Genomic DNA, 22,179 nt, shown 5'->3' with positions numbered 1-22,179 from the left:
CGAGCAGGTGCTAGGAAACTGTTGGACAATACATAGATGTCCTCGGATGCTAATGACACACGGGTGGCCATGACAACGGGGCAAGATGAAAGGAGTATTTTCCCAAATCCTCTGTTTCCCTCTGCTAGCGATGCCCTTTCTTGCTGCAGCATCTCTCCCGTTAGTCACAGCTACAAGGCTAAACATTTGCAAGACGTGGTTCACCCACAGGAAACCTGTGATTTGCTCCCCGGGTTCCTCTATCACCAGGAATTTCGACCTCACACCTGTTCTCCCATTCACACCCACTTTACTTTCTGCTGGAGGGACGGCCTGACAGCATCCTGGGCTTCTGGTCTACCCGCTGTCTTCACCCCCTCTTGATTTCAGCCTGTGTGTCCTTCTGTGTCCTGTGAACTCTTCCTCCTTCTGCTCTTTGAGTAGATTTCTAAGTAAGACGGATCCATGACCTCAGGCACCTTCTACATCCCAGCTCTCAAGGTGACCTTGACCACGGAAGGGAAGTCTTTAGCCAAGCCCTTTAAAGGATTCAAAGGAGTGAATCTTCATTCTGAATGTAAAAAGCATGAGATTCAGAATGACAGAAAAAAGGTTCTGGGCCAGGGCGCAGGCAGTTTCATTAGGGGGCTGGCAAAGTCCGACTTATGAGGCCAAAGGGGTCATTCAGGGCTTCTAACAAATGAAGAGGTTTTTATGACAAAAATTCAACACCAGTGAATTTCCAAAGAGGCCAATGCACAGACCTTCTGAGCTGTGTGTGTGTGTGTGAATGGATATTAGCGTGTGAGAAAAGGTACAGAGATTCTCCCTGAAAAACAAATTTAGTCACTCACAGACCATTTGCTTCAGGCTGTTAATGCAGTTAGAGCAAACGTAGATTCATGTACACACACCAGCTCATCCGTCTCGATTCTAAGGAGGCAGAGTGAGTTCCTGATTCCTGAAATGACTCACAAAACCCATTATCCAGTGAGAGGTAGTGGGAAATGCACTGTGGGTTGAGAGATTCACTCTGGCCTCTTCGCACCTGTCCATTACTGGATCAAGAATGATGCTGCGCCTGAAATCAGGAGGCAGAGCCACAACCTCGGGACGCCAGCAGGCACGACACGTCTGTCACATACAAGAAATACTGTTGGAGTTCCCGTCGTGGCGCAGTGGTTAACGAATCCGACTAGGAACCATGAGCTTGCGGGTTCGGTCCCTGCCCTTGCTCAGTGGGTCAAGGTTCCGGCGTTGCCGTGAGCTGTGGTGTAGGTCGCAGACGTGGCTCGGATCCTGCGTTGCTGTGGCTCCGGCATAGGCTGGCAGCTACAGCTCTGATTCGACCCCTAGCCTGGGAACCTCCATATGCCGCGGGAGCGGCCCAAGAAATGGCAAAAAGACAAAAAAAAAAAGAAAGAAAGAAAGAAAGAAAGAAATACTGTTTATTCAAATGGACTGCAGTCAGGTTAAATCCCTGTCGGCAAACCTCTTTTCTTTGGAGACACACTGGCAACGCCGCTCCCATCTGCAATCGCGGCTGCACATTACATGTTTGCCCTTAAGTAGTTTTCTATTGATCAGGAGTAAAACGGCATTCATTTTACTGGAGGACGGCCCGACCAGCCTGCCTGCACAATCGCTCTTTAGGGAACCTTATTTTCAGTCGGGTGACAAGGTAAAAGAGATTATGGGCCCATCCGCTTCCATAATCCACAGAGATTTCATCAGCTTTCTTCTCTCCTGAACCCACGGAACTCCCACTCTCCTCCTAAAACACAGTGACCGCGCTGGGGGAACTTGGTTTGTGACATGGTATCAAGCACGTAGAAACGATAACAGCAATAAGATACTGTAACTACGTGTAAGCACTTTCCTTGAATTATTATTTTCCCCTCACCCTATCGGGAGGAAACTAGGACACAGAGAGGTTAAGTTACTTAAGCCAAGACACACAGCTGACAAGGAGCCAGGACTCAAATCCACGTGGTCTGAGGCTAAGAGCATGCTTAGCCCTCAGATAACCTAGCAGCCCGTGTTAGCTATCAGGTCACGGCACAGACCAGGAAGCAAAGACCAAAACACGTCTTCGCTTTCTTACCGTTAATAGTACACCAAGTAAAACACAAATGAAACCAAACCTACTATGTAGCACAGGAAAATCTGCTAAACAGTTTGTAAAGCCTCTGTGAGAAAAAAGAATGCATATATTTACATGTATCAGTGATTCACTTTGTTGTACCCCTGAAACCAATGCAACATTTTACATTGAGGATACTCCAATAAAATCTTCTTAAAAAGTAGAACTCTTAGAATCTCTAGGCTCCTAAAATTCTATTTCCAAGACAGATATGGCCAAGCAACAAAGTAATAGCTATTAAGGCTGACCATTGACTGACAATCTCCATATTTTTTTTTTTTGGACTGTCCATTCGCAATGCTCTTCAATGGCTTATGAAAAAATCTTCAGAGAGGAAATTCTGACACTAAAAATTACCCCCTCGTCTTCATCAACATTGAACCAGTACTTCACTGACAGCTTTCATGTTCTTTAAGCCACAAAGACTCGAGAAACGTGGGCAGTGAATGCCTGCGATGCTTTACAAGTTAACCGTTGTCGACAGCTATTTCTCATCGTGTTATGAACCCAGACAGGTTCACCTGTTAGTGTGGTTCGTCCAGTTAACTCCCCGGCTGCAAAGTCCACAGGCGTCTCGACCCGCCAGGGGCATTTTCAATCCTCCGTGTCGAGCGCTAATCTGTGAACTGAATGAAGAGAAACGGCGGAGCGTGTGGGTCCCGACATCGAGAAGCTGGAAATGAGTGAGGCAGTGCTTGAGATGGGCAACGGCGAGGGTAGTGCTGGGAAAAGACGTTTGGACAAAACACAGTATGTGTGGTCCTTCTGCCTTGTCGGTTCTGGATGAGGTCCCACTTTAGTTCACCTGTTGGGTCGGGCGTCAGAAAACCTCTTAGCATCCTGGGTACACACAGGTCACCCAGGTGCCTTTTTGAAGGGACTGCCATGCCTGATAAAAAGCACGACCTGATTCTGGAAGAATCCAACATGGCTGTTTAACAGACACAACTTCAGGGGTTCCCACTGTGGCTCAGCGAATTAAGAACCGGACTAGTATCTGGGAGGATGAGGGTTTGATTGCCTCACCCAGTGGGTTGAGGATCTGGCATTGCCACAAGCTGCAGCGTAAGTCGCAGAGGTGGCTCGGATCCCAAGTTGCTGTGGCTGTGGGGTAGCCTGGCAGCTGCAGCTCCAATTTGACCCCTAGCCTGGGAACTTCCATATGCCAGAGGTATGGCCCCCAAAAGCAATTAAAAAAAAAAAAAAAAGGCACATGACTATACAGAGCTGCCTGCATGCTGGCCGCCCGTGAGTCAGGACCAAGGCACCCCTCCCCGGCTGAGCGACAGAGCTTCAGGGTGAAGACTCAGGTTCTTTATTAAACAGCTAAGTGACTCTGAGTGTTAATCTAGCGAAGGAGCTGATGACTCTGACTGACAGAGACAGAAGACAGGGAAAAAGAAAGAACATTCCATCATTGGAGGTTCAGCTTCTCCCCCAAATACTTCCTCGATCTTAACTTCTCACTCTTCTCACTCGGTTTACTTTAGCGGCTGGAAGCACGGCCGGTCTCGCTCTTATAAGTTAGTGTGTGTCAATTACACACGCCCCAAATAGGAGATGCTTCTTGTCATCCCATTCAATAAATACACCTCGTGTGACAGAGAAACATGAAGAACGTGACGCCGGGGAGAAAGGATTCGAACTAAGTAACACAACACAATTAAAATGCACTTGGTGAGGCTTTTCATGTCAGAAAAAAGTGACACTCCTGCCCTGTACAGAAACCGAATCCTTCCGATCCGAGTGCAGGAGCCCTGACGCCTCAGGAAATCTCCTTGGGTGGTAGCCATCGGAGCATCAGCCTTTAATCCTCCGTTCTTTCTCTGAGCTTAAGTTAATAAGACAAGCAAAAAGGCACAAAAAACAGGCAATTCAGCCCCACTCCACATTTTTTCAAACTATAGTTGATTTTCAAGGCTGTGCCAATTCCCTCCACACGTTTTAAGTACCAAAATCTTTTCGTGCATCATACACACAAAACCAAAACACTGCCGAGTGTAATTCTTTCAGTTCCAGCCTGCCAGTTTTTTGGTCTGCAGGGACCTCAAACACTGCATATGCAGCATTTCAAAGATCTCATTTAATCTGCCTGATTTCTCTGACTGGGCTTCAGAAAAGTCAAAGGAAGTAGTTTTAATTAGTATTACATTAAAATTGATACAGAATGACCTAGGCTTTAATGCCTTTCTTCGTACCAGCATGATACGTCATACTAAAAATTAATCCGGTGCAACTCATCACCCTCTTCCTTGTTTTAGCGAAGACCTGGTGCTCCTGTGTTCATTAGATAATTACTCTCATTACATTAGTTTCTTCTAAGAAATGGACAGCGGGATGCCAGCATGTATTAAATCAATCGCCTTATTATACTTCAATTCCACCGCACTGAACTGCATAAATTCAGCCAATGAAATATTTATAAAAAATGTAATAAAAAATCTATAAGCTGAACACTAAAAACCGTTTTCATTTTTTATGTACAGCTGTAAATAGCCATTTCATCAACTAGTCATGCATTCAATCACGGTAAAAACTAGTTATGAGAAGACGTCGGGCTATATACTTCACCTCAAACCCCAAGAATTTATAACAGGCAATTAGAGCAGGGCTATTTCCATAGGAAGTCCAAAACCTGGCATGTTGGTTGCTTTACAACAGGGGCAATGAGAATGCCTTTGTTAACCCTTAGCACCAACCTAAGAGCATTGCTACGTGGCAAGAAATTCAACTTCACCTATGGCCCCGCGAGGGGAAAAGCCAGGGCTGGTTCTGAGGGTGCAGGTAAGCAGGGATTACACAGTCTGTTCCCGGGCTTCCTTAATTCTCTCCTAATGAGCCAGGGTACCCCACCTTGGGTCCAGCCTGAGCGCTGTGGGCTGAAGCAAACCACTGCCGAAGCCCTGGGGGCCGGCTTCCTGAAGGCTCACAGCCCAGCACAGAACACGGCTGAAGAAATGACTGCCGGGCATCCCTTTCTACAGAGGGCCCAAGATGCAAGTCAACGGTCCTCACGGAAATACGACCACGGCCCCGAGCCTCTGACCACATGCAGAATCCGTCCTTCACAGCAAGGACGAGGAGTCGGTGATGGGCGAGACTGACGGTGTCCTGGGTCCCTTTCTGGGCACGCAGGGGCTGCTGACACGCAGGGGGCTTACAACCCCGAGTGGCGAGTTCCCTCAGCCACAGGCCAGGAGGGTCTCCAATAGGGAAGTGCCAACGGCAGCCAGCCTGGCCCGGATCTAAGAGCGTGACGATCCCAAGCATCTCCCTCCTATCCTGGCTGCCTTCGCCTTCCACGGCGCAGCCGGCATCCAGGTGAGAAAGTACCGTCCTCTCGCCAGGTGTCTCCCCCTCGGCACTGCGGGCGTCCCGGGGCGGCTACTCCGGGACCCCGTGCACTGCAGGATGCGTGGTCCTTTTCCCACTCCCACCCACAGATGCCAGTAGCATTGCCCCCGGCTCTGAATGCCCATCAAAATGCCGCCAGACATCTTAAGAGAACTGCCAAATTCTCTCCCAACTGAGAGCCACTGATCTTGATACGGTTGAGACGGAAGTCACTTAAGATTTGCGTTTGGGACCTGGTTCCACCACAAGCTCTGCCAGAGGTTAGACAGGAAATGGGCTTCCCGGAGTTTCAGGCTTCCCCGAGTCGCAGTAAGACGAGTTGCACCTACCAGTCAGGTCACCGTGAGGATAAGATTACCTGAGGGGAGCTTCCGCCCCGCCCTGCTCAGCAAGTAGAAACGATGGCTGGAGCTCCCGCTGTGGCTCAGCAGGTTAGGCATCTGACTAGTATCCGTGAGGACGCGGGTTTGATCCCTGACCTCACTCAGTGGGTGAAGGATCCGGCGCTGCTGCAAGCTGCGGCGTAGGTCACAGATGTGGCTCGAATCCTGCGTTCCTGTGGCTCTGGCATAGGCCGGCAGCTACAGCTCCGTTTTGATCCCCAGCCTGTGAACCTCCACCAGCTGCAGATGCGGCCCTAAAAAGCATTAGAAGCAGCAGCAGCAGCAGCAGCAGCAGCAGCAATGGTCCACTTCACGGGAACAGCTTTTCACCGCAGGACGAGGTGGGCGTCCAGGTGACGTTGCCAGGACTTGATCTGCATTTTGCGTCTGTATTCTGTCCTGGAGGGGCTGAACGTGCTGACATGGCTTTCAAAGATATCCCAAAGGCGTGTGACTTACTCCACGAGAAGTAGGATTTGTGACCCACCAGCCACGCCACGCTCATCACCCCCTGGCTGCTGGACCTGGTCTCCCAGGAGCACGGAAAGCTCAGAAACAGCTCAGGTCTGGGGAATGCATGAGTGTGTACAAAACCACAGTGAAATGGCCAAATGTCCCAAACTCCTTTGCAAATGCTTCTTTTTTTTTTTTTTTTTTTTTTTTTTTTGGCTTTTTGTCTTTTGTTGTTGTATTTCTTGGGCCGCTCCTGCGGCATATGGAGGTTCCCAGGCCAGGGGTCGAATCGGAGCTGTAGCCACTGGCCGAGCCAGTGGCTCCAGAGCCACAGCAACGCGGGATCTGAGCCACGTCTGCAACCTACACCACAGCTCACGGCAACGCCGGATCGTTAACCCACTAAGCAAGGCCAGGGACCGAACCCGCAACCTCATGGTTCCTAGTCGGATTCGTTAACCACTGCGCCACGACGGGAACTCCTGCAAATGCTTCTATGCACACCCACCACTCACACCCCCCTCCTCACAGGGGCCCTTCTCAGGCAGGAGGGATGTGTGATGGCTCAGCAGCCGGGGCCCCTACCCTATGGTCCTCATTTTCCATTAGATCCGCAACCTCTGAGGACGGGCTGGACTCCTTTACACGGAATCGCCTACTGGAGATGCTGCAATTTATAACTGCCTGTCCATGAAAGAAATCATGACACGTAAAAGCACAACGCTGTGGGATGGGCAGGGAGCTCGGGGTTAAGAGATGCAGACGATTCCTTTGTAGTGGGTAAGCAATGGGGTCCTGCTGTAAAGCCCTGGGAACCACATCTAGTCACTTAGGATCAAGCATGACAGAGTGAGAAAAAAGAACTTGTATATGTATGTGTGACTGGGTCACTTTGCCATACAACAGAAAATTGACAGAACACTATAAACCAACTATAATGGAAAAAGTAAAAATCATTTAAAAAATAAAAGATAAAAGGAAAAAAAAACAAAACCAAAACTACAACACAACTTGGAAGTTCCCTTATGGCGCCGTGGGTTAAGGATCCAGTGTTGGCACTGCAGCGGCTTAAGTCGCTGCTGTGGCATGGGTTCGATCCCTAGCCTGGGAATGTCCCTATGCCGTGATTGAGAAAAACAAAAAACAAAAGATAAATAAAAGTACAACCCAACTTTAAAAAAAAAAAAAAATCGTGTGTTTTGAAGGGAAAAAAAAACCAAACAGCCTCCCTACAACTGTAGCGTCACTGATTATGAAAACACCCACCGAAGAAAGAATTGCAATCAATTCTTAATTTGCCTTACTGACGGCAAGAAGCGTGCAAAATCTGGAAAAAACTAAAACATGATACTTTGAAAGACGTCTGCTTTATAAATAAGAGACTGACGCCCGGCCTCCTGTCCCAACCCCAATGACACCAAGTTCATGCTATTGTTATCCTGCCCTCCCGGAAACCCCAGGCGCGGGGCAGGAGCCAGAGTAATCCGCAGCCAACAGAAGCCATTTGGGAAGGATAACTCACACCACAGATAACCAAGCATTGACTGCATCCTTAAATTCTTAATGTTTAGAATTAGAAGCAAGTCTCATTCTAGCGGACTGCAGGCAACCATGGGGGAGGGGCCTGCCACCAGGCAACTGTGAGAGTGCATTTGTTATGCATCTGAGCTTGGCCACATTTTTTTTTTTTCTTTTTAGGGCCGCATCCACGGCCTATGGAGGTTCCCAGCCCAGGGGTCGAATCAGAGCTGCATCTGCAACCTACACCACAGCTTGCAGCAATGTCAGATCCTAAACCCACTGATTGAGACCAGGGATGGAACCCACATCCTCACAGAGACAACGCTGGGTCCTTAACCCTCTGAGCCTCAACGGGAACTGCAGCTTTGCACTTTTAGAGTGCCCTTAATTGTTGGACCAAGTTGCCCTCTTTAGTAGGTCTCACAAGATTTTCCCAGGGCTCATAAAAACCTGATGGCCCCCGAGATGCTTTTTGAGCTATGTGACGGGTGGGCCACGACGTGAGTAGAAAATAACGCAAACCAGCCCCTCCTCTGGTCTCTGGAAGTGGCAAAGGATGGGCCCTACATAAACTGAACTTCTCTGTGATTCACCGTCCCTGAGAGACTGCTGGACAAACCTCCCAGCGTCTTTAAAGAGATGAGAATGACAGGAGGGAGTGGCGGCAGAGGCCGAGCTCCCAGGCTGGGGTGTGCGGTGACAGAGCCCGAGGTGAGGCAGCTGGGGGCCGGCCCCTGGGCAGGTCACCCTGGCAGGATCGCAGGGGACCAGCCCCCAGTCGGACAACAACATGACCTACCATCTTCCCAAAAAGCATCTGCGGGAAGGAAACGGCAGCCACGTGGCACGCAGACATTAATTGCTAAAGGATTGGATAGCAGACCCTCTGCCAGGTGGGACCAGGAACACCATGCCAGGAAATTAAGTTCTGGCCCTGCCTGGGGGGCCTAAAGCAAATTCTGGGGGAATCTAAACATCCCACGTGAAGGCCCAACTCGGCTCAGTTTTGTATGGTTGCTGGATTTAGCTGCCGAGCAAGGGAAGAAGTCGGTCACCATGGCAACCGCAACCTGCTGATCTATGGTAACAACAGCTCGCGTCCTTTCTTACCCCTTTGGCTGTACCAGATGGAATGAGAAAGGAACACTTTTCTCTCTCAGCCGCACTTAATCTCCTCTCCCTGGCCTGTGACCTAGGTCTCCGGTGCTGAAATCGACAAGGGGGTCGCTCCTAAGAGTCAAATCTGCCCATCGCGTCAACAGGTACATAATTCAAAGCTGAAGAGAGCTAAAGCAGTAACAGATGTGGAGTGTCCAGGGTGCCGTGAGCACAGCCTGAACAGTCTCAACAGAAAAGAAATACGTGCACCGAATGCCTTTATGTGTATGTGTAAAAAAACAGCAGCCACATGCAGCATCTTTTTTTTTTTTTTTTAAACAATCACCCTCCTCTCTGCTGTCTCTTCCCTCTGTTTATTAATTAACTTGTGGGGAAATCAAAGAGCAGTGAAGAAAGTGAGCCAGGCATCGCCTGAGACGGAACCAAACCAGATGTAACCTGGAAGCCCTTTTTCACAGATGCCAAAGGCACTTTTAAGGCGAATCAGCTCTGGACACATTATGTTGGATCTGTTCAACTGCTACCTAAGTCAAAGCCGGGGGCTGAGCTACAGTAGGGAACTCCAGGAGACTGGGTATTTTATCCAGGTACCAAGACAGGTACACTTTTTTTTTTCTTTTTAGGGCCACACCTGCAGCATATGGAAGTTCCCAGGCTAGGGGTTGAATTGGAGCTGCAGCTGCTGCCCTACCCCATAGCTATAGCCACGCGGGAGCCAAGCCATGCCTGCGACCTATACCGCAGCTCAGGGCAATGCCAGATCCTTAACCCACTGAGCAAAGCCAGGGATCAAACCTGCATCCTCCTGGATACTAGTCAAGTTCACTGCCGCTGAGCCCCAACGGGAACCCCCAGGTACACTTTCTCTGCTGTGAGTCCTGACCCAGGCACAGCCTCAGGTGTCATGACCTCGGCTCCCTTTAACCTCCGCGGGAGCCACAGGTACTGCCTGGGAACTGGTCAGGGAGGCAGCAGGAGGGGAGCAGAGCCCACGTCCCAGGTGTCCTTGTCCCACTGAAAATCGCGTCCCTCCCCAGCCTCCAATAAAACGGAAGCAACCCAGAAGCCTCAGGACCTCACTACCAACCGCCTCTCTTCCCTTCACAGCCACCATCACATCCGTGGAAAGGCGTCTGACATCAGGCGGGCACAACCGGGACAAACAGGGGCCAGAGGCAGAAACCCGTCGTGTCAGGCCAGCTCTGCCCCTAAGCTAACGTGTTCCCTCCAGGGGCGCTCCTTAACCTCCCTGTGTGTCCCCTGACCTATCTATCGGTTTAAGGAAGGAACAATACCTAACACCAGAGCCCCTGACACCTGACATATCACCGTTATCATCAGGACCCTGAGAGATCCTGGGGCAGGAAGCATCTGGAAGGATGCTCTGGAAGGAAGAGCCCCGGGCAACACCCCATCTTCTCTCTGGTCCTTTCCAGCAAGAAGCACCTATCGACCCTGTAAGTTCATGGGCAGTGGGACATCTCAGAACGCGAAGGGGGGTTTTAACACATCAGTGTCTCCTTAATTTCAGTTCATCCTACTCTCCTCCTTGGTGTGCTCAGCTCTTTCCGCCTCTTCGCCCAAGAACTGACGGGGAACGTGAGCAGCTCACGAGCACACCAGCTTAGGACCGAACTCCGCTAAGAGAAGCAACTGAGCCCCTCCTGGTGCTGAGAACTGCTCGTGCAGGAGGCACTTCCCTTAAGCCACTCTAACAGCCTCTCCTGAGCTCTCAGACATCCACGCGGACCTCACTGTACCTATTTGTTCAGCAGTCCCCTCGAGAACACTTACTGAGAGCTGACTATGTCCCTGTCCCATCCAAGGTACCAGCATTATGAAAACAAACAACCTGCTTTCATGGCACTTCCGTTCCAGGTGGAAGGCACAGATCAGAGGCAGAGAGAACAAACCGATGACAGTTATGTCAGGATAAATGCAGAGCAGGCTGGGAGGCTGGATGGAGGTGAGGGCGGATTTGGCTTTTCAGCAGCCACCTGAAGACAGCAAGGGCAGAAGTGCTTGGGACAGAACGTGATGGAAGATAATATAAGAATAAGAATGGGGAGTTCCCGTTGTGGCGCAGTGGTTAACGAATCCAACTAGGAACCATGAGGTTGCGGGTTCGGTCCCTGCCCTTGCTCAGTGGGTTAACGATCCGGCGTTGCCGTGAGCTGTGGTGTAGGTTGCAGATGCGGCTCGGATCCCGCGTTGCTGTGGCTCTGGCGTAGGCCGGTGGCTAAAGCTCCGATTCAACCCCTAGCCTGGGAATCTCCATATGCCGCGGGAGCGGCCCAAGAAATAGCAACAATAACAATAACAACAACAAAAAAAGACAAAAAAAAAAAAAAAAAAGAATAAGAATGGGCATTCCCATTGTGGCTCAGCGGTAACAAACCCAACTAGTATCCATGAGGATGCAGGTTCGATCCCTGGCTCCACTCAGTGTGTTAAGGATCCAGCGTTACTGTGAGTTATGGTGTAGGTCACAGATGTGGCTCAGATCTCGCATTGCTGTGGGGTAAGCCGGCACCGGCAGCTCCAATTCGACCCCTAGCCTGGGAACCTCCATATGCCATGGTTGTGGTGTTACAGACAAAAAAAAAAAAAAGGAAAAAGAAAAAGAATGTATATATATGTCTGGGTCCCCATGCTGTACGGCAGAAACTGACACAACACTGTAGAGCAGTTATACGCTAATGAAAATGAAATTTTTAAAAAAACTTCCTTAATTGTGAGACGGACCCACGTGCCTCGACGGTCTGCACCTGCCACAGGTTTACACTAACACCTCTTGTTTCCCACTAATAGTCTGGAAGTTGTGGACGTACCAGGCAGGGTGCACACAGGGCCGCGGCCCCCCCCATGAAAGCCCCGACCACTGAGTCTCTCACGAGCTCCCCTAGCACACAGTGGCCCCACAGGCTGCAGGAGGAATCAGGGGTGTCCCGCAGCTCCTCTGCGAGGGGACTCTTGGAAATGCATAGGGGGGTTTCCAGAACTCACCCCATGAGGCTTGTCCCTCTGCTGATTTTGCCTTAACTCTCACTGCAATAAACTGTAACCGGGATTATACCGTCCTTGAGTCCTGGTGAGTTACCTGTGAGCAGATCTGACACAGGAGGCAGGCCAAGGTTTCCCACCCCGCCTCAGGACTTTCTTTAGAGCTCCCTGGACTCTGCTGCAAATCTCTAAATATTATTTGGCATTTCACACACACTGAGGTTTTCGATTTCTTTTTTTGTCTTTTCTATGGCCCCACCTGCAGAATATGGAGGGTCTCAGGCTAGGGGTCTAATTGGAACTGTAGCAGCCAGCCTACGCCAGAGCCACAGCAACACCAGATTCGAGCCACGTCTGCGACCTACACCACAGCTCACGGCAATGCCAGATCCTTAACCCACTGAGCAAGGCCAGGGATTGAACCGGCAACCTCCTGGTTCCTGGTCAGATTCATTTCTGCTGTGCCCCAATGGGAACCCCAACTTTTTTTGTTGTTGTTTGCTTTTTTGAGCCACACCTGCGGCATATGGAGGTTCCCAGGCTAGGAGTCTAATGGGAACTACAGCTGCCGGCCTACGCCACAGCCACAGCAACATAGGATCCAAGCCGCATCTGCAATCCACACCACAGCCCATGACCCACACCACAGCCCACGGCAATGCCGGATCCTTAACCCACTGAGTGAGGCTAGGGATCCAACCCACAACCTCATGGTTCCTAGTCAGATTCGTCTCCGATGCGCCAAGAAGGGAACTCCGGTTTTAAACTTTTTTGTTAACAGAATTAAAAAAAAAAAAAATGCAAACAATTTCACTCCTTCTAGGGGCTAAGACGAAGCATGGATTTTAGTGACATTTCGAATAATGTTCTTTCCTTGCAGTCACAAGAGGGGGTCCCAAGGGAGGTGAGCTCAAACGCCCGAGCATCTCCTGGGCTACATATCTGTGCTCCGGATAGGGAGAGACGCTGGGTTTCAGTTGCCTGGAAAATCAGTAACCGCCACTTCTTAATTGTAGATCTTTTTGATGTGGAAACAAGTTGTCAGGGAAACATCTATAATTGAACATTTGCACATAAGAGGGGTCACAAATGTAGATTACAACGTACAAGAACTGAATTGCAAAGAATAAAAAATAGCAGTAACTGCAGAAGGCTCGTGAGTGACGCACGGAATACTATATTAATTATAGTTAGGTTCTTACTAAGTAGCCTCTCTTGGTCCTATTTTTATATTTTAAAATTTTTTTTATTTTTCTGTCCTTCTAGGGCAGCACCAGCAGCCTATGGAATTCCCAGGCTAGGGGTCGAATGGCAACTGTAGCTGCTGGCCTACACCGCAGTCACAGCAACACGGGATCCCAAGCCTCATATGGGAACCACACCACAGCCCACAGCAACCCCGGATCCTTAACTCACTGAGTGGGGCAGGGGATCGAACCCACGTCTTCATGGATACTATCAGATTCATTACTCCTGAGCCGCAATGGGAACTTTGGCTCTATTTTTAAAACTTAACTGTTCTTCCCTAAATCTGCTCCTTATAGTTTAGTAAATACTTAGCGAATGAGAACTGAAGCAGTAGAGAAATCCCTCGCCAAAAAACTGAATTAGCCCTGTATTAACTTCAGTTTTCAAGATAAAAACACACTCTGAGAGAAACCTACCCTAGTCATCCTTGGTGAAGACAAAAGTTAAAAACTTTTACTGAGACAGGGGCTTTCCACTTTATTCCATAGTGGGATGTGTCACAAGTTAACCAAATGACAGCTTGCAAAAGTGACACAATAAATTTTTTTAAAAAAAGCTCATGAGAGACCTTGCTGATTTACAGTACAGGAATATGTACTTCGTATTTTTTAAATAAATTAATATTGATATATGGATTGCTTTTGGTAAATCTATTAGGTCTCTAAAAATGAGACTGGTTTTTAAGAAAAAATGTTTTTCATTGTTTATTTTTCAATAATAAAAAAAGTAATGTCTGCCCCTTTGGGGGCACTCTCACTTCATTAATTATTTTCTTCTGAATGCACAGTTTGAAATTAGCTGCATTTTTCCAAGTAAGAGAAGTCAGAATTCTCAGTAAAACATGGCTCTGAAAGTCATTCAAATGTTCTCTCAAATAAAGAGCAAATAACAGCAGGAACACTAATCATAAGCTTGCTTTTACACCGTTACTATCTGTATTCTTGACGGATGAGGAATTCTGCATATTAATAAAATCAGATCACACCTACAGACATGAATACACAGATACCAACGCAGATACGGTCACACGCCGCCAAGGTGACAAACGCTGCAGCCTAATGAGATTCATTCTACTAAACGGCCATTTGTTCCCAAGGGTAAAATAATAAAAAGAACTGCTCCGAAATATACCATGCCGTCATCTCCAACCATTAGATGTGCTTAGCTGGTGACCTCTGCCCGGGAATAATGTGGCAGTTTTCCACAACGTGCATCCAGGACAAACCCCACATGAATCCAAAGATATACAGGGCATCGCAATGACAGGAACGGAAATAAGTCTGCCTGCCGAGAAACAGTGATGCTCCAGCAGGAATGCCAGAGAAACACACGGGTTACTTCCCTCTGTGGATCCTGCAGGACAACGCCACTCGCTGAATCCGCTAGAAACGCGAGAGGCCGAGTTCCTTTCTTGTAGTTATTAGAACGAAACAACGGCTGGGACAGTGGGAGCCTCTTCCCACGCCAACCCCCCGCCCCGCCACGTCTCTGAACTTGTAATTTACCTCCGTGGAAGCGGAGTCCCTCGGTAGAAAACGACGATGTGATTTTTTACATCCCTGTACATACAGCAAAGGTGGTTGGACGAGGTTGCACGGTGCCCCCTAAAGCCTGGCACAGCCGCCCAGAGCCTACAAGTGTGACCTGGCTGGGTGCGTGGCGAATGCAGGCAAGTGAAGCTGCAGTCACAGCGCAGTAGCACAGGCCCCCCTGGGATTTCCAGAGTCCCATGCAGGACACTGGGACAGACGCAGACAAAAGGCGACAGTGAACACGGAGCCGGTGACCGAGTTTTGCTGCCACACCCGAGAACAGGGGAAGGTGCAGGCAACCACCCGAAGTGAGAAGAGACTCGGGGTGGGGGTGGGGGTTGTTCCCTCCAAGGCGTCAGAGGGAGCCTGGCCCTGCTGACACCTTCGAGCCTCCAAAATCAGAGCAGAACCAATGTCTGCGGGGGTAAGCTACCAGTTTGAGGGGAGCTGTTACAACTGCCTCAGGAAACTAGCACCGTAGCTGTTCTCAGATTTCGAAATTCAGGGCACAAATATTCACTCCCAAAGTCTGGTTCGGAAATTTGCCCCTTTTTCTTTTCCATCAAATTGAAATCAAGGAAAATATTTATCAGAGGGTCTCACAAGCTTAAAAGAACAGAGAATTTTCAATGCAACCACTTTTCATGGCCTAAGCACCTGCTCCATAAATCCCAGGGCCCCGTGAGACATAGAAATACTCAGTATCTGCTCTTAAAGCAGCTAGTAATTATAAACACAACGCTGAGGAGGAGGGTAATTCTCAAGTACTCCATAAAAATAACAGGCAGAAATCTAAATAGAAAAATATTAACGTGCAGGAACGAGGGCATTGTATTTTGGAGGAAAATGCAAACTACTGCAAAAGCCTAGAGTCAGGTCAACAGCATTTTGGAGAGAATAGCTGCTCAGTAAATATTTACCGAGTGAGGTCATTATACCTTTAAACCTCACTGGGTGGGGTCATTACGGGGTATGCTGTTTGCGTCTCAGGTTCATAGTTCTGAACACTAAGTCTGCACATTCCGTTAATCTGTACCTTTGATAACTCAAAATATTTCCAGTAAATCAGTTAAATACAGCCAAGAATTCCTTCCTGTATTTGAGAAATACGTGTCGCGTATGACCATAGCCAAGGCGTCAGGTGTCACTGAGTGGATAGAACAAGGCACAGGCAAGACATGGCCCCCGCCTTCCAGGAGCCGCAAAGTGAGGCACAACGAGAAGGTTCCTATACCAGGAACGGCACAAAGGACAAAGTCTAACTGTGACCCAAGCGACCAGGCAGAACAGAGGAGCCCTTTAATAGGGCTCAGGGTCACTGAGCTGGGGTCAGAGGCTGAAGTCCAGGGAAGGATTTTGATTGCAGTGGAAAGATGAACAGGAGTTTAACAAAAGTAGCAAAACTGATACAGAGGTTATATCTGTAGGCCAGACAAATGGTCAGTGGGCAGGGGAAGGGTGCCCGGGGAACAGAGGGGCACAGCACAGCGTCGGCCTGAGCGGGGGACACGCGGAGGTCGTGCCAGAGAGATGCGTCCCGGAAGGATGCGGGGGGCTCCCCCCTGCAGTCCCAGCTCCTGGAAGGATGTGGGGGGCTCCCCCCTTACAGTCCCAGATCCAAGCCTTTTAAAACAGGAGCAGAAGATGAAGACGGCAGACGAAAGCCCCACACTAATTTCACTTCCTCCTAAACTATTTTTTAATTGTTTTATTGTAGTTCATTTCCAATGTTTTGTCAATTTCTGCTGTAGAGAAAAGTGACCCAGTTACACATATATCTACATTCTTTTTCTCACAGTAACCTCCTCCTCAACTCTAACCAAAATCATAGTCAAGTGTTTTTAGGACACAAACCCACTCAAACAGTAACTAAAGAATAGAAGCTAAAATGTGGATGAGCAAGAAGTAACTATTTAAAAAAAAAAAAAAAAAAAAAAAACAGCCACACTGTGGCATATGGAAGTTCCTGGGCCAAGGGCTGAATCAGAGCTACAGCTGCTGGCCAATCCCACAGCCCACAGCAATGCCAAATCCGAGCCACCTCTGCAACTTACACTGCAACTTGCAGCAACCCTGGTTCTTTAACCCACTGAGTGAGGCCAGGGATGGAACCTGCATCCTCATGGAGACGAGTCAGGTTCTTAACCTGCTGAGCCACACTGGGAACTCCAGAAGTAACTAGTGTAACACGCTCAACAGACCCTAACCCCAGGCCTCCTGCAGAAAAGCTGAGACGCTGCCCAAGGCAGAGAGTAGAACCTCCATGAGGCTCAGAAGTAGGTGTTTCTGAAACTGGGGGTGAGTGGGACGTGATAACCTAGGAAGCGTGGGGACCTGTCTGGGAAGCAGTTAGACCCAGGCACCCCCTGGCCTCGTCCGGAGTCCTCTGAAACGATATGACAGATGGTCCCTGGCCTGTGGGTGTGGGAACACAGGAACTCTGAGCGGAAGCCCTCTTCTGGCCACTCAGCTCCTAGGAAACACTGGCAGCTGGACCTTGAATAACAAAAAAATTTTTTTAAATAAAAATAAAAGAAGCATGGCCACATCGAAGGCCTGAGTGGCTGACGCCCGGGGTTCCCTGCGTTCTAGGTGGAAACAGAGGTCCCCAAAGGTGAATTGCTGTGACCTTTCAGAACAGCAGAGGGAGAGAACCAGGATGCCGGAGAGAGAAGGCAACGCGGCGCGATCCCTCCAAATTCGGGAGCAGAATGACAGCGACCTAAAATTCCGTATCCAAACTCCCTCCCAGGGAAGCGCGAGGGCAGGAGCCCGACCGTTTCAGCCACTCGAGGAGGAGGAAACAGGGCAGAGGCTTCCAGGACCCACAAGCGTCGCCACGGTTTATCATCTTTGTAACTGGAAGACAAAAGGACCCAAGAACGGGACCCAGACTGGTGAGGACACCTGCTCGCTGAGAGCCGCCAAAAAGGGCCCAGTGCCCCCTGGAGGCCCCGCTGCCGCTGCAGATGAGACGTTCGTGTGACTGCACAGAAAGGCTGTGCTCGGCCTGTCCCGACCCCTGGGGCCAGAGAAGCAGAGCACGGAGAGCCACGGACTCCTGTCCCCGTGTCCACGGGATGCTGGAGACCTGGAGTTCATGCTCCAGGTTGGCCATCGACCCTAAGGGCAGTTCCCTAAGGACGGCTCAGGACTGCGCCAACTCAATTCCCCATCAACGGTGGGACCGGAGGCCCGCTTGGTACCCAGACACTGTCCAGCCAAGCTCCGCTCCAGAGAGCCGGGAAACGCCCTCTCCTGAAACAGGGCTGGTCTTGCTTCGCGAGGTGTCAAGAGTGAGTTCAGTAATGGTAAGGACGCAGAGAGGTGGTAACGCTACAAGGACAGGTAAGGAAGTGGTTAACAGAGAGGATGCTGCCACCCACTCGGGGCAGCCACATCCTGCTGCAGGAGGGACGGAGGGTGACCTGTATTTGCACTGTGACCCTTCAACTCCTCACACCTGTATAATATATTTCAAATGTACGTGCATAACACACTTCAAAGTAAATCTGTTTAGAATAGATTTTTAAATGAAACTGACTTTTTCAAGGGCAAGGGATCCGACGTGGACGTTTAAAATTATTAAGGGAAGCAACCCTACCATGTCCACTGTATACATTATCACGTGTCCATCACAGACGCAGGGATAGGAGAGCACGTGCGAGTGCCCGCTGTGGCTCATCCAGGTAAGGATTCAGCACCATCTCTGCAGCGGCTCCAGTCACTGCTGAGGTGCAGGTTGGGTCACCAGCGCCCAGCCCAAGCCTTACACTCTTGCTGTGGATGTGGCTCAATTTCATTTTCCACGTGAAACTTCCCAGCCCTGCAGGAACCGGCCCCCGGGGCTGAAAAGCAGGCAGGTGTCAGCCCCCCCCACCCCCGCGGGTCTCCCAGGAAACGATCCACGTGGGGTCACTCTCCCACCTGCTTAGCCACGGAGAGGAAGACACTGTTTTATGAGCGCCTCTTCCTGAAGGGGCCCCTCCTGCCCAGGACAAGTGTCTCCACCACAGGCATTTTAAGCGTAATTTGAAGAGTGCCAAGAACCTGGCACCCTGTGTCAGCCGCAGGACAGTTTCTTTCATCATCTCTTAGGAAAAAAGCCTAATACCCACCAGATACGCTCCATGTTTCTCGCCATCCAAAAAAACTGAACCATCCCGAGAAGCATCATTTTGTATCATTTTTACCAAGAAAAGAATAAAATTAGGCTTGCTCTAGTTTCCTTTTATTCTTTACTAAGGCGCGAGAGAGGGCGACAATAAGATTTCTACGATATCGCATGACGGAGACAAGACTGTAAACCTGAAAAAAATGTTACCAAGACTCAGGTTATCTTGCAATGTCCTCGTTAACTATTGAGTAGGATTTAGGTGTTACCTTGGAAAACGGGTACACAGCCAGAGGACCCCGAACAGCTCACGTTTTACACATTTAAAATGAAAACCGGCCACCAAGGTAGCTTTTGAAAGAGTGGGAGGTGATGCGAGGTGGGAAACTTTTTAACACAGTGTGTTCGCGACAACGGGAAACAAACGGCTCTGCCCTGGCGTCTTACCTTAAAGACTTCCATTGGAAGAGGACACTTAGCGGCATCAATAAGAGATTTCTCCAGAGAACATCTCCATTCTGAGTCCGTCTTCAAAGGATAGATTTCTGTAGCAACAGCAAATCACATACGAGTTTGAGGGCTGAGATCCTCTACGGGGTGGTTCCTTCTTGGATTCTTCCTCCCCGGGATGTCCTATGAACTCAGCGGGCGCAGCGACCGTAAGAATTGACACCCTGCCCGCCATAAAAGGCCACCTGCTAAAGGGATTTCCCGAAAGTTAAAACAGCAACTTGGGATTCCGCGATCAGAAGTGAAGAATGAACTTAGCAGGGCTCTTGTGCAGGGAGCATGTGCGTGCATCCTGCAGGCATTCTGCACGTAATTTAATGGTATAAATCCCATCAGTCACAGGATCCATCCACTGCCCCAAGTTCCAAACATCACCTGGGCAGTAACAGGCACTGGTGAAGAACTTACTATCCGATAGCTTTCTAAACTAGAAACAACTCTTGCCTAGAGTTTTCAGTTATTACAGCATATTTTCCATGCGATCTCTAAGCTCTCATATGCTAAAAAGAGTCCACGTCCATCAGGACATTATTAAAAGGGAGATTAAAATTTAGCAACCAAGTTTAATATTTACTCTTGAAATGTGGCTAATACATCACACTTTGCCCTCATTTTGCCCCCAAGCGCTGGGAGGACAGGAATTGACAGAAGGAGGTGACAGGGTCTGATTGCAAAATTCAAAGAACAAAATCACTGAGCACTGCTTTTCCTGATTGCTGAAACCGCAGGCCAACTGTACGATCTGATCTCAACAGATTTAAGACCTTATCAAAATAGGCGCAGCAGCACTCACTCGGAGTAGGTAAGTTTATACCCTCGCTGTGTCAATCCAGGCTACTTCAGACCAACGATTAGGATACAAATATGAATGTAAGCCACAGTTAAAAGGCAAGACGAAGCCTTTGGGGCTCTATGTTTAATTCCTCGCGCGTCTGCTTTTTAGCACGCCATCATCTATTTTCAAGCTCACAGCTTCTGAGCGCACCTTGAGGGTGAACGCGCCTGTGTTTTAGCAGCTCATTCAGTCTTTCCAGACCATCCTAACTGCAGTGGGCGCGGAAGATGCTGCGGGAAGGTGTCCGGCATCAATGCACCGCCCGTCAGTGCTCATCGTCAGACACACCAAAGGGTGATGAATGACAGGACGGGCTCTCCCTGTGCGTACTGTTCACAGTCCGCTCTAGCCTTTCATTTATGCCCTCACACCTCTGCAGGATCTTCTTCCTCAACCTAGCGTTGCTGCATCAGAACAAAAACAGACCGTGACCCCTGGTCTTAGCAGACATGAGTGGGGGAACGCAGCGAGCTTCCCCCTCTCCATCCCCTGGAGAGAATGGACGCACCGTTCCTCCAGCTGCCGCAGGGGAGAAGGGAGGTCCCGAGAGAGACATCGCCTCTCACGGGATCCCGCAAAGGAGGAGGAGGGCCCAGGTCACAGCGCCCTCCAAACCATCCCGAGAGGGCGAAGAGTTACACGCCCACGGTTCCGCTCAGGGGCGCAGCATCGAAACCCCAGGGAAGAGGAAGGCAATGCAGGGTTCTAGGAAGCAGAGCCCAGAGGACACCAACTGGAGGGGGTCAGCCAGGAACCAGCAACCAGGACCCCGGACCTCCCGAGTGGACAAAAACAGACCCACGTTTCCAGGGTTCTGGAAGCAGGGCGATGGGGGAGTTGGACCCCCACAGGCTAGGAACAAGAAGTCATGGGAGAGGATGGCAGATTGCAAAGACAAGACAAAGGAAGGGTCCCCAGACACACAGGGAGAGAAAGAAGGAAAAAAGTCCCTTGTGTGGGTGTCTGAACTCCCACTGCCTGTGAGGGAGGCCTCTGGGGGTGAGGGAGCCCCTGAGACAAGAAGAGGGGCAGAGCAGAACGGTTAGAAAATCACTCAGAGCCGGAGCAATGGAAATCCAACACGGGCAGAGACCAGCTCAGAACTCAGCAACCCTGCAGGGATGCTCACAGCCCCTTCCCCTTGAGACCTGGCAGAGCAGGAGTGGACCGGCCACATCTCCCAGAAAGCTGAGTCCACCTGAGGCCACGTCTGTCCCACCAAAGCAGAGACAAGTGTCATCATAAGAAGGCTGATGCTTCGATCTAAATCTGTACACCCCTCAAAACTCACATGTTGACACACCCCAGGTGATGGCATTAGGAGGGGACCCTTGGGAGGTCATGAGGTCACGAGGGAGGAGCCCCTCATCATGGGATTAGTGCCCTTAAACTGGAGACCCCAGGGAACCCCCTCGCTGCCTCCTCCAGGTGAGGACACAGCAAGGAGATGCCGACCCCAAACCAGGAGAAGGCGCCTCCTCAGACTCTGATCAGCCGGCACCTTGGCACCTTGACCGTGGACGTTCCGCGTCCAGAACTGAGAAATCAGTGTCTCTTGTTTATAAGCCACATGGTCTGCAGTCCTCTGTTACAGCAGCCTGAATGGATGGAGCCTCCTAGGAGATTCCATGGGAACTTTATCTCTGTCCTGCAGTCCTAAGAGTCTTTGTTTTCATGCTGAGGATTCTAAACAAGGAATTTAACCCCCTGGCAGGGCATATTTCTTCTCTCTCTCTCTCTTTTTTTTTTTTTTTGTCTCTTCTAGGGCCGCACCCACGGCATATGGAGGTTCCCAGGCTAGGGGTCCAATTGGAGCTGTAGCCACCGGCCTACGCCACAGCCACAGCAACACCAGATCTGAGCCGCATCTGCGACCTACACCACAGCTCACAGCCACACTGGATCTTTAACCCACTAAGCAAGGCCAGGGATCGAACCCACAACCTCATAGTTCCTAGTCGGATTCGTTAACCACTGAGCCACAA

At 49.8% G+C, this 22,179-nt stretch overlaps 1 protein-coding gene across 2 annotated transcripts in view; it reads right to left on the bottom strand.

Annotated features, from left to right (window-relative positions):
- SFMBT2 (Scm-like with four mbt domains 2) overlaps nt 1–22,179 on the bottom strand; it is a 193,835-nt gene that overhangs the window by 70,881 nt on the left and 100,775 nt on the right. For both annotated transcript variants that reach the window (XM_021065007.1, XM_021065006.1), the window contains exon 7: nt 19,297–19,394. In XM_021065007.1, the coding sequence (XP_020920666.1) occupies nt 19,297–19,394 (98 nt within the window). The remainder of the gene's footprint in view (nt 1–19,296; nt 19,395–22,179) is intronic.

Source organism: Sus scrofa, chromosome 10 (genome assembly GCF_000003025.6).
Source record: "Sus scrofa isolate TJ Tabasco breed Duroc chromosome 10, Sscrofa11.1, whole genome shotgun sequence".
In the NCBI taxonomy this organism is placed as follows: domain Eukaryota; kingdom Metazoa; phylum Chordata; class Mammalia; order Artiodactyla; family Suidae; genus Sus; species Sus scrofa.
Note: the sequence above shows the minus strand (reverse complement) of the source record. Positions and strands in the feature narration are given on the sequence as shown.